The sequence below is a fragment of the Pimephales promelas genome, chromosome 1 (assembly GCF_988280905.1).
Source record: "Pimephales promelas chromosome 1, fPimPro1.hap1.1, whole genome shotgun sequence".
Classification (NCBI taxonomy): Eukaryota; Metazoa; Chordata; class Actinopteri; order Cypriniformes; family Leuciscidae; genus Pimephales; species Pimephales promelas.
In genome coordinates this window covers 1,974,767-1,987,217 of record NC_142769.1, presented here as the reverse complement: position 1 = coordinate 1,987,217, position 12,451 = coordinate 1,974,767, and the positions used below count along the sequence as shown (strand labels likewise).

Below are 12,451 nucleotides of genomic sequence, written 5' to 3'. Positions count from 1 at the left end.
ATCTCGTGGCCTCAAGATACTATCTCGTGGCCTCAAGATAGTAACTCGTGGCCTCAAGATAGTAACTCTTAGCCTCAAGATACTATCTCGTGGCCTCAAGATACTATCTCGTGGCCTCAAGATTCTATCTCGTGGCCTCAAGATAGTAACTTGTGCCCTCAAGATAGTAACTCGTGGCCTCAAGATTGTAACTCTTGGCCTCAAGATACTATCTCGTGGCCTTAAGATACTATCTCGTGGCCTCAAGATACTATCTCGTGGCCTTAAGATACTATCTCGTGGCCTCAAGATACTATCTCGTGACCTCAAGATACTATCTCGTGACCTCAAGATACTATCTCGTGGCCTCAAGATAGTAACTTGTGGCCTCAAGATAGTAACTCGTGGCCTCAAGATAGTAACTCGTGGCCTCAAGATAGTAACTTGTGGCCTCAAGATAGTAACTCTTGGCCTCAAGATAGTAACTCGTGGCCTCAAGATAGTAACTCGTGGCCTCAAGATTGTAACTCTTGGCCTCAAGATACTATCTCGTGGCCTTAAGATACTATCTCGTGGCCTCAAGATACTATCTCGTGACCTCAAGATAGTAACTCGTGGCCTCAAGATAGTAACTCGTGGCCTCAAGATAGTAACTCGTGGCCTCAAGATAGTAACTTGTGGCCTCAAGATAGTAACTTGTGGCCTCAAGATAGTAACTCGTGGCCTCAAGATAGTAACTCGTGGCCTCAAGATAGTAACTCTTGGCCTCAAGATACTATCTCGTGGCCTTAAGATAGTAACTCGTAGCCTCAAGATAATATCTCGTGAGTTACTATCTTGTTACTTGTCGAGTTACTATCTTGAGGCCACGAGTTACTATCTTGAGGCCACGAGTTACTATCTTGAGGCCACAAGTTACTATCTTGAGGTCACGAGATAGTTATAATTAATTTTTTTTGCCAAAGTGGGACTAAGGGGGTTCCGTAGTTAAGGCCCTTTAGGTGACTTTGAGATGATATATAATCTTTCTGTCTCCAAAAATCACCAATTGCCTCCTGTGAAACGTCTCCTACTGTGACAGCTGCCATAGCGCCTGTCCCCGACTGTTTGTCCGAGTGAGTGGAGGGGGCGTGGCTTAGCCATAGGGCAATTAGTGACAGAATTTTCATTTTGGGGTGAACTATCCCTTTAAGCCTCGTCTGTGAAACCAGGGGGTTAGAATCACATGAAGAAAATACGCATAATTACATAGATATGCACCAATGAATCAGATGTCAGTAGCAGTCGGGGTTGGCTGACCAGCAGTTGTGTCATTGTCCGAAGTTAAAGAGCGTCTTTCCAGCAATCTCTGGGCGTCTTCTTTAGCACTGGCATCCAAGATGGCCACCCGCTCTTCTTTAGAAATCATTTCACGTTCACGCTTCAGCTCGTGATATGAACGAGAAAACACGTGGAAGATGGATGTAGCGGGAAAAGCCATTATGAGAATCCCGCTCAGTATGCTGCTAAAGGCCACGACCTGGCCAGGGATACTGTGCGGGACCATGTCGCCGTAGCCGACTGTCGTCATTGATATAATAGCCCACCAATAGGAAGAAGGAATGCTGCTGAAGCTGTGAGGGCCAGTGGCTTTTCCCTTAGCGAACTCCTTCTCTGCCAAGTGAACGAGAGGCGAGAATAACGCCACAGCTACGCAGAGGAAGAGAAGCAAGAGTCCAAACTCTCGAATGCTTCGCTGCATCGTAATTCCCAGCGTCTGAAGGCCCAGCGAGTGTCGAGCCAGTCGCATCACATACAGGATCCGCAGGGCTCGCATGACCCGCAGAATCAAGCCCAGCTTATCTAAATATCCATGACTTGCACCATGAAGCTCGGCGTCTTCAGATTCGTCTTCGCTTTCCACAACCAGAGAGATGTAGTACGGTAGGATGGCTATGACATCTATGATGTTCAGTGGGTTTCGGACAAACTGAAGTTTGCGCTGAGCCTGAAGCAAACGCAACAGAAACTCCATGGAGAACCAGGCCACGCACACCGTTTCCACGATGAATATGTTGCGACACTTTTCTGAGCATTCGCCCTAGAAAAGAACAATAAGCGGAAATCAGACGAATGTTGCGATTTGAACATATTACTAAAGCATGCATGGTCTACAAAATGTCGAGTGACGAAATTGTAACAATGTACTTTATTAAAGGAGTAATGCAATGAAACGTTGCACTGATTAGGTTAATATGCATTTTTATGGACACCTAGAATTGAGGATGTTTTCCCACAGCTTAATCGACGTATGACAACACCGGTAATACCGGTGTTCTGACAATTCATGCTACCCATCGAGATTTGCTACTTACCGGTTATGCACATGTGCAGACTCACAGTTTTTTTTTTTTTTTTTTTTACAAAAGGTACATTTTCCTGTTATAATGTATAATTTCCCTTTAAAAAAATGCTTACTACCATATGAATATTTGTACGGTCAGCCAGCTGAAAAAAAATAACTGAGTTTCAGTTACTATGAGGAAAGGTGTACTTTGACAAGTCAAAGATGAATATTTTATAATTTTTACTTTTCACACCATTTTAATAATAAAAACAGTAGTATACAGTAGCTACTCATAACTTAGAATGGTATTATAATTGTATTTCATACGACTTTAATCGGCATTCTGTGATCAATTCGCGCTATGGTAGCATTTTTCGACAAGGCAGCAAAAATCGACAGAACCGATGCTAATTTATAGGCAAACGTAAAATACGCGTGTTTGCACGGGCATTCATAATAGTGTCACTGTTTTGTTGTTGTGCCCCGAATTGGTGCTAATTTGAAAACTAAACAAAAATGTGCATGACCACACGTGTCTACACGTGCAGAACAGAGCGAGAAACGTTCAATTACAACGTTACACCAGTAGGTGGCGACACGTGACTGTTAAAAATGTATTGGTCATTGACTCATTCATTCAAGAGATTTGTTCAAAAACACTGATTCATCCAGTCAGTGTTTATGTAAGGAATAATTGACGACAGGCCGTTGAATTATTAGGTGGTAATGCGGTCACGATGCGACGCTAATTCCAAAACGTCATTTGCAGTTATTAGTGCAGTTATTAGAGAGAGGAAGAGAAAAAGAGAGATGTTGAAATAATGAGACAGATGTGCGTCAATATTACTATTTATTTATTAATTAAATTCATTTTAATCAATTCGTTCATTCTTGTTTTCTATAATTGACAGTAGATAACCCAATAAATGAAACACACAAAGCCCTTTTAACAAGTAGGCCTAGTATCAATAATTATTTATTTGTTATATGATCTGGAATAATTACGAAAATCCGTGCCGCAGGACTATCAATTTTATATATATAGCCTATTCAGTTTAATTTTCTATAGATAGGACTACATACTTTTTTATATTTATTTAAATTAAACTGTACGTGTCCATTGATCGTGAAGTTAGACATCGAAATTCGCAGATCAAGCGCATAGCGCTGCATGTCTTTTTTCGTTATGAATTGTATCCTATTTTCCGTTATTACATTTATCTACGCGCAGTGATATGGAACTGTAATGCGGTCAAACCTGCCGGAACTACTTTATTCGTGCGTTTCCCTGAAAATAATTGCACACCTTTAGAACGTTCTCAACCAATCAGAATCAAGCATTAAACAGCCAAAACTATAAGAGTAAGTCGTTGAATAATTCACCCAACCCGATTTTAAATAAATCATTCTAATGAATTAAATATTTCTTAATAGACTGCAGCAACTAACGTTGTCAGAACCTTCTAGTAAATTACACGTTCTTTTGTTTATTTGTCTATTCAGATTCGTGGTGAGAATTGTGATCTATGTTTTAAACAACAACCAAAAAGAAATAATAATTGCTTATTTTCGAAGCACTAAACTGAGAGAGGTCCCCATCCAGTTGGTCTACTTTAACCTGGAGATACAGATGTTTTTAAAAGCTTTGAGTGACCTGTTCAATTCTGCACAAATCTTACACAAATTAATGTAAAAAATTACATTATGACCAAAATTACTGGTCAAAATTACTAAATTTTGACCAGTATTACCAATTAGTTACATTATTACCAAAATTACTAAATTATTAGTAATGACCAAAATTACTATCTATTCAGATTCTGTTGAATGAAGAGTTCATAAATGTTGTTTATTGGTCTTTCATGTGCCTGACTTCATATACTCAAGAACAAAATGTTTGGAGGAAACATGAAATATGTTTAATGTTATTATAGATTATAGAAAGTCATTGAAAGTAAAAAACAACAAAAACGATTAATCGTGGGAAAATAATTTAAAAAAGCGAATGCCCTCAAAATACTTTCATTAAAGTTATACAAGAATTTTCAACAATAATAATAGACGAATCCGACGAGCGTTCTGTGTAGGCTGCCATCTTGTGGCGACGCCATTACTGAGCTGTTACACAGGCATATAGACAAATGCACCGGTATGTAAACAAATCTGTGATAACGCGAACTCACCCTCGATGACAGCTACAGCCAGCCAGAATGACTTGTTGGTTTGATCTGTGACTGCAGTGGCCTCCAGTCACAGATGAAGGTACAAACGATCTTACAGATTAACGTTATTTATGAAAATAGCTTGGCAAGCTAGCTAGGCTAACGTTTGCTAACGAGGAAACTATAAAAAGATCTGTCCATTTGGCAACAATAAATAAAATAAATGAATGAAATCAAATAAACAAATTCATGTTTTTCATTTGTGTCCATTATTTATCTCATTTTCACATTGCAACAGGCAAGGGTAAGGTAACGTTACAGCTAGAAAGTATACATAATATCGACCAATTAGTGTTTTTAAACCATGGAAAGAGGTCAATATAACAGCAGGAAAACAATTATGTCACATAACGTTACATTTAGCTCAGGAAAGCCATTTAATGACCATAGCATGTTAATTGAATAAAAAAAACAGCAAGAGAGGAGATTTTGCTGATCACTATATCACAAATTTATTATATTTTTTTTACTCATGTCATTAAATAATTGTTATCATACGCGAATGTCCACGTCTTGTACTCGCCCAGGAAATCTGTGTAAACCGTACGGCACCAGACAGGGGCAGTAGACCCGGGGTATTCACAATGTTTTCTCTTCAAAATTTAAATTTTACTGCCACCATTGAAACAATTTATAACGGAAACTGTTTACCCACTCGACATTATACAAGGGGTAACGTTGTAACGTTAGTGACAGTCGTAAATCGCGGGCTGTTTATTCCAGTGGACGTAAGTTGCAACTAAAACAATAGGAGGCAATGGCGCAACGCTACCCAGCAACAGCTCAGTCATGGCGCCCCGCTTACTTCCGGTAGTTTCGCCGGATTCGTCTATACATAACTTTTTTTGATTCAGTTGAAATGTCGCTACTGTAGATAAGACCCAAACGCTATAAAAAGAGGGATGTGGCGCACTAACCCTGCCCTCGTCATCAGGAATGGTGCTGATACACAAGCTGATGACGGTCACGGCGATCATGACGACTGAGAAGCACGCGAAGATCCTCCCGGGCCAGCCGGAGTGAGGGTTTTCCACGATCTCCTGCAACCGGTTCATGAGCCCGACGTAGCCCGTCCCTCGCGCGGACGGCCGCTGAAGGGCGAGTCTCCTCTGCCTCCTCTCGTCCTCCTTCTTCTTCTTCGCTCCCAATTCTTCCACACAGGACAGCATCTTGCGTCGGCAGCAGCGCTCCATGTGAGCCGGGTCGATGCCCCAGTAGCTGAGCTCATCCGAGAGTGACACGGCGCACACCTGTCGAAGAAGCCTCAGTTTCCCCGCGGCGAGGAAGTTCAAGATGATCCTGAAGGCCACCGAGCTGCGGTCGAAGAACAGCTCTCGCCGGGCCTCGTCGTAGTCGTCGCAGAGCTGGGCGATCTCGTCCGGGCTCCGGCACCGACGGAGCTGTCCCAGCCGAGACAGCGGGAACTCGTCCAGCGTGCTCCAGGGAAACGTGTAGCGATCCCCTCCCACGTTGATGAGCGCTAGTTTGCTGTGGTCCACGTCTCTGGAGACGCTGTGGAGTCGCTGGGCGCGTTGGAAATACACACCTTTGATGGTTTCCGTCTCTGGGATTTCCGTGGAGAACAGGTCGAGGCTGCTGTCGTCGGTGCTGACGGACAGATTGCTGAAGTCATGGTTGGCATTGCTGATGATTGGCATGGCAGTATGTGTAGCTTAAGCACTGGCGCACTGCAAACAAAAAAGAGTTTGTTTATTTTACATATAAAATACAGGAGGATAACCCCCTGATATTTTTGTTTATTTATTTATTTCAACAGGGACAATGTGCAAAAAACCTTAAGTAATTAAACATGATTTGCACCAGATTTAGCTTAAAGGTGCATTGCGTAGTTTTTGCAGAACTACGCCCCCTCTGGTGACAAGCGAAACTGCAACCAGAGGTGTGCACGCTCATGGACCACACACACGCGCACAATCCGGTCTCTTTGAATTCATCTTCTACCTTTGTCGAAAGTTGACTAAAGTTTTGTCGCTCGAGTTGTCTTCGCCGATACAGAGAATGGCGGCGAATACACAAACCTGCCAGACATAGCCAGGCAAGCGTGAGTTTGTGCATGACGTCCCGAATCCCTCTTATTTATTTTACTGTACAAGATTATAGAGGCAATCACAGTGATCAGAGATGAGCTCATTCAGCCCATCAGGCAAGTGTTTAAACATGTATGGTAGAGCCAGACCGATATATCGGCAGGCTGATATTATCGGCCGATATTAGGCATTTTCCAAACTATCGGTATCTACAGTTATAATGGCCGATAAATGAATATTTCAAAAATAAAATAAAAACGGACGAAACACGCTTGAACCATGTCATGAGTGCTGGAGTTGTATAGTTTGTCCACCAGAGGGCACTCTACAGCGTTCCTGTTGGCAACACTCGTTGAGTTGGTCACGATACATACGTTGCTTGAATAACAATTAAAAGAACAACCCCATCAGTTCTCTTAACTCAAATAAGCAGGACAAAATTTGTGACGATCATGTCCAGTTTTGCTGCTGTTGTATAAGCCGAGAGTGAAGCGGAATTAGCTAGTAATAATTACGTTACGTTGTTACCATGTTAAACTTTTGACAATGTGACTGAAGTATTTCTTTAACAGCGTGTGACAGTTATAGCAATGAGACGCATCATCTCTCCTTGGCCTGTTATATTGAAAATTGTTATATCGGCCAATATATCGGAATATCGGATTTTAAAATCAAAGAACATTTGTATCGGTATCGACCTTCAAAATCGGTCGGGCTCTAATGTATGGGTTAGAAAAACGGTATTTTTAACATGAAATGTTGCACAATGCATCTTTAAGCTAGTCCCCGAGCAGGTGAATTACAATACAAATATACAATATATGATTTACATATTTACATTTAGCTGACGCTTTTATCCAAAGCGACTTACAATTGCTATATATGTCAGAGGTGGCACGCCTCAGAAAGCAACTAGGGGTTACGTGTCTTGCTCAGGGACACATTGGTGTCTATTACCGTATCTCACGACCAATTCGTACGAATTCGTACGAGTGATTAAAAAGTGGCTAATTCGTACTAATTCATACGACCTCACTCGTACGAATTCTTACGATTTGTCTAAACCCACGTGACGGTTAAGTTTAGGGGCGGGGTCAGGGGTAGGTCATTCGTACGAATTCATACGAATTGGGCAATTCGTAAAATATGTACGATTTAGCAAAATCGTACTAATTCGTACGAGTGAGGTCGTGTGAATTGTTACGAATTAGCCACCTCGTAAAATTCGTACAAATTCCCATGAGATCGGTCTCTCAGTGGATTCGAACCTGGGTCTCTCACACCAAAGGCATGTGTCTTATCTACTGCGCCATGATATGAAATATGATATGAAAGCGATATATAAATGCCTCATTATTGCAATATTAATATATTATTGCAGGAAGCATTGTTTCAATTCAAATTAATGTCCATGGCAAATATTCATGTTGATGTGAATAGGTCTTAAAAAGTAAACTAACTTGGTAACACTTTACAATAAGGTTCATTAGTTAACAACATAACATGAACTAAGAATGAACAATACTTCTACAGCATTTATTAATCTTAAATCATATTAATGTCAACATTTACTAATACATTAATCAAATCAAAGGTTGTGTTTGTTAACATTAGTTAATGCACTGTGAACTAATATGAACAAACAATGAGCTGGGTTTTGATTAACTAACATTAACAAAATGACTAAATACTGTAACAAAACAAATGCATTTCTCATGGTTATGTTAGTGATTACTGATAACTAATTAACCTTATTGTAAAGTGTTCCCATTATTATGTTTTTAGGGGGTACTGCCCCCCTTGCCTCCTCGGATGGAAACGCATGAAACTGAAGCTCGTTCACGAGTCATTCTAGAACAAACCTCGTTGGTTTTAGTGCACGCACTTGCTTCTGTGTTTCCAGTGTGTGCAATATGTGTGTTTACTGTGTTCATGTCAATAAAAGCCTAAATTATGTTTGGTCATCATATAAAATCAAACATATAGGCTATCTCTTCATAAGACATGGATTAAACCGCTAAATTTATATGGATTAGTTTTACAATGCATACAATTGCATATCAGCTTTGGTTACCTACAGGTTTTGGGACGAAAGGGTTTGTAACGAGGTGATGGTGAATTAATGATGACAACATTTTCCGTTTTGGCTGAATATTGTAAAAAAAAAAAAGAAAGAAAGAATTTTTTTTTTTTTTTTTACAACATGACACTTATTACAGTGTCGTCAACACATTCACTACAGCAATAGGCCAACAAAGGCTAACTTTTACCTGTCTGTCAGTGATGATATTATATTAAAACAAAAAGTTCACCACTTACCTGATTTGAATAAAATGTTAAGGGTTCAGTCATCCTAAAAGATTTACTCATCATCTTTCACAATATTATTAAAATGTTATCATCAGCTGGGAAAGTGTATAATCCAAGTTTAAAAAGTCGACATGATGAAGTTCATCGTCCCATCTTGGAAGTGAGTTTTCTGCAGGTAAATGTTCACGCGAGTCTCTCTGGTCAGATGGACAGGAGTAATCTGTCTGTCTCATAAACATTAAATATATAAAACCCGATTATCTAACACCGCTGTCCTCCGAAGGCCCGCTGTTTGTTTATCCCCCATATTAAACACCAGTGCGCGCGCCGCGCTCGCGTGCACGCGCCCACCGAAACGCGTTCTTGCTTTTTAAGTCACAACAAATAGCAAAACAAAACATGCGTGAAAGGTTCGGTTTTTGTTAACATTTAATATGGCGCCATTAAATATTAACTCTCTTGTTGGATTACTTGCTATCATAATACATCCTAAAGTTATTAGCTAGGCCTACTTTTTAGAAAAAATATTACGTCTTTTTTATAGGCTACAATGGGGGTGTTTATGCACGGCATATAAAACATGCATGTAAGAGCTTACATGATTTATTGCTTTAGTGAAATATGTAGATTGTGAGTCTGCAGCTCTTGATCCACAGATAATGAATATCAAGGCTTAACTGTAATCTCCGGTAGACAGATGATGCTGCTGAGCATGCTGGGACAGCTGAAGAGGGGCGACCCGCCTACTATAAACAGCAACTTGCTCTCGGGAGAGATTGGGTGAACAGTTGGTGTTTAGAAGAGTCTTTTCTCTTCTGTAATCAAGTTTGTTTGTCATGTTCTACCTGTTCTTAAACCAGAGGCTCTCGGGTTACGTGTAATTGGATGAACGGGGAAACAGGAGAACCTTATTAAGTGCTTTGACATCAGGGTCACATTACATTCAGCATTGTGCTCTTGCTTCCCTGGTGCTTTCTGAAAACTAAATAAACCCTCAAAATTATTCACATGGCTGTGTAAAACTCTGTCTTTAGCGTTTTTAGTGTGTGTGGTTGAAAAGATGATTGACACATTGTGATGCTGTTCTTGTTTAGGCTACTGGTTCATGTCTGTTCCTCGGACACTGCAGATGATGGAATATTAATTATTAATTTAAAAAACATTAAGTGTACTTATAGGTAACTATATAGTTATATAGCATGCAATATTCAATATGAGCCTACGTCTAGCCTAAATATGTATTAAGCTAAATACAAATGTGCAATATTAAAAAAACACATCACATGAATAGAAATGACAATAAATTGTATTTACAATAAGTTTACCTCAGTACGTTCATTTTCAAAAGACAACATAATAATGAATTAACTTAATTGGGTCAAAAAAGCAACTAATTGAATTTAATATAAATTTAAATCATGGGACATTTTCATTCGATTGCAAATAAAATGCATTTAAAATGTACACATTACATTGAGCTCAGTTGTTTTAAAGTGCCCTGAAAAAAATAATATGCTTTATCTAATCAATAAAATTGTGGCAACATATTACAAGCATCATTATTAATTAAATTAAGAATTAATTAGAATATTAATTTGATTAACTATTACTCAATTCTAATTTGTTCAATTTAATAAATAATATTGCTTGTAATCTGTTGCCACAATTTTATTGATTAGATAAAGCACATTCATTTTTATTTCCATTAAGGGTATTCTTTTTAAAAGTATGCAAAGTCCACTTTCCCTGTGATTCTGCTATATGAAAAAGGCTATACCTCTCAACAAGATGCATGATCTGAGCTAGTGTCTATAACTCTATATAAGCAACAATAGTGATAGTTTCTTTGGCAAGCATTTCACAACGCTAAACCCCTCTGAAACATAATAGTGAGATGTGTAAATCCGTAAGAGTCAATCCGTGTTCGACCCTGATCATCCAGTGTGAGTCCAGTCCAGGATTAGGAATGTTATAATTATTGTATAAACAGGGTGAAATTTCAGATAAAAGTGAAGAACTCGTGACTCGTGTATAAATGCAGCGTTTCCCTTACTGTATCTGATCTGACACGTACACATGACTTTTTCTGGTGTAACCTAATCAACTATATTCTGTCATATTCAATAATATAATTTTTACATCAATAAGACCAGTTAACTTTGGGTTACTTGACAAAACATTTTTATATAGTGCATGCAGTTCTCATTTTGCAACATCACTATCTCTACAATCAATGTATTGCTTATTAATCACGTTTCTGATTTAGAGTATTATTGTAATGCCAGTCGATTTAATACAGTAATTATTTTCGTAAAACTTTATATTTTGAGTGTTTTTTTTAATTTATTTATTTATTTTAGTTGCGACATTCAACAACGCCCAAGCTGCGCCCAAGCCAACAATATCTTTGCTGAGGACTTTTATGTTTGTTATTATAATGAATGGAATTTGATAACAAAAAATAGCAGATAATAAAAATAACAATCAGCTCTGCCCGTTTACCAAAAAAAAAAAAAAAGTGTGGTTTTGATTTTATGTAAGCAGTGTCTTTAATCTCTCAGGATGTTCATCTGTGTGTCCACTAGGTGGAGCTTTTGGCTTTGGGATTTTTACCACAGTCAATAGACCAACACACTCTGGTTGTTCTCACACAAACAACTACTGCAATCATATACTGTAGCTACATCAGCTGTGTACGGTTGTTGTACAGTCATCCAACAGATCTGTGCAAGTGACCTTTATTCACTGATAAACGTTACATTCGTGCTCCTGCCTGTGTTTTGTTTTGTTTTCCTAACAGGATTCAATGTTGTGTCCGTTTGGCCCTCTAGCGGTTATAAAGCAGAACTGCATTTTGCGGAAGAACAGTATTTTTGGTTGTGCTTCGGCTCTGCGTGACTGCGGATGAATATTATCTTACTGCTCATAAAAATGTTCACGACTAGAGATAAAACCAGTTTAGATGAATCTGAAGCCGACGTGCTGAAGATGTTACTGTAGATTTACTCATTAATTTTTATGGTAATTCCATGAAAATAAATTCTACAGCACTACACAAAGCAGCCGGATATTCTCTATTTACGGATATAAGAGAGACATGCACGGATGAGTGACAAATGTACAAATATCCCGCAAAAACCATCCTACCGTCAGGTCTGAAATATAAACACTTAGCCTACTCATTGACTAATTTTGTTATGAAGTACAGTTGTATTTGCATAGAATTCATTTTGAACGCTATATTATATGCTTTCAAAATCTGAGGTAAATTATCCATTATTGCTTGTGGCACAGTGAGCTATTTTTAACTAAAAATAACTAATGTGTAGCTACTCATAAGTCATAACCAGTGTAATTTCTTCATTCTGTCAGCCGCGACGTCGCAGAAATAGGAACCGTTAAATAGAAACTTCGCGTCGCCGTCGCGTCTGGTTAGGACAAAAACTCTGATTAACATGGAAAACATACCTTTTATCGCGTGTCGTTAGGACACGGTGTTAAACGTCGGTTACATGACGATCCCGGGCCGTTATACGCTTTACCTTTGACGTCGGTTAGGTGACGGG

At 39.1% G+C, this 12,451-nt stretch overlaps 1 protein-coding gene across 1 annotated transcript; it reads right to left on the bottom strand.

Annotated features, from left to right (window-relative positions):
- Window positions 1-929: 929 nt before the first annotated feature.
- kcng4b (potassium voltage-gated channel, subfamily G, member 4b) lies at window positions 930-6,185 on the bottom strand. The gene is made up of 2 exons (XM_039690768.2): window positions 5,445-6,185; window positions 930-2,059 (listed from the first exon to the last, which is right to left on the bottom strand). The coding sequence occupies exons 1-2, from the start codon at window positions 6,183-6,185 to the stop codon at window positions 1,247-1,249; spliced, it is 1,554 nt and encodes a 517-aa protein (XP_039546702.2). The 3' UTR covers window positions 930-1,246.
- Window positions 6,186-12,451: the final 6,266 nt, after the last annotated feature.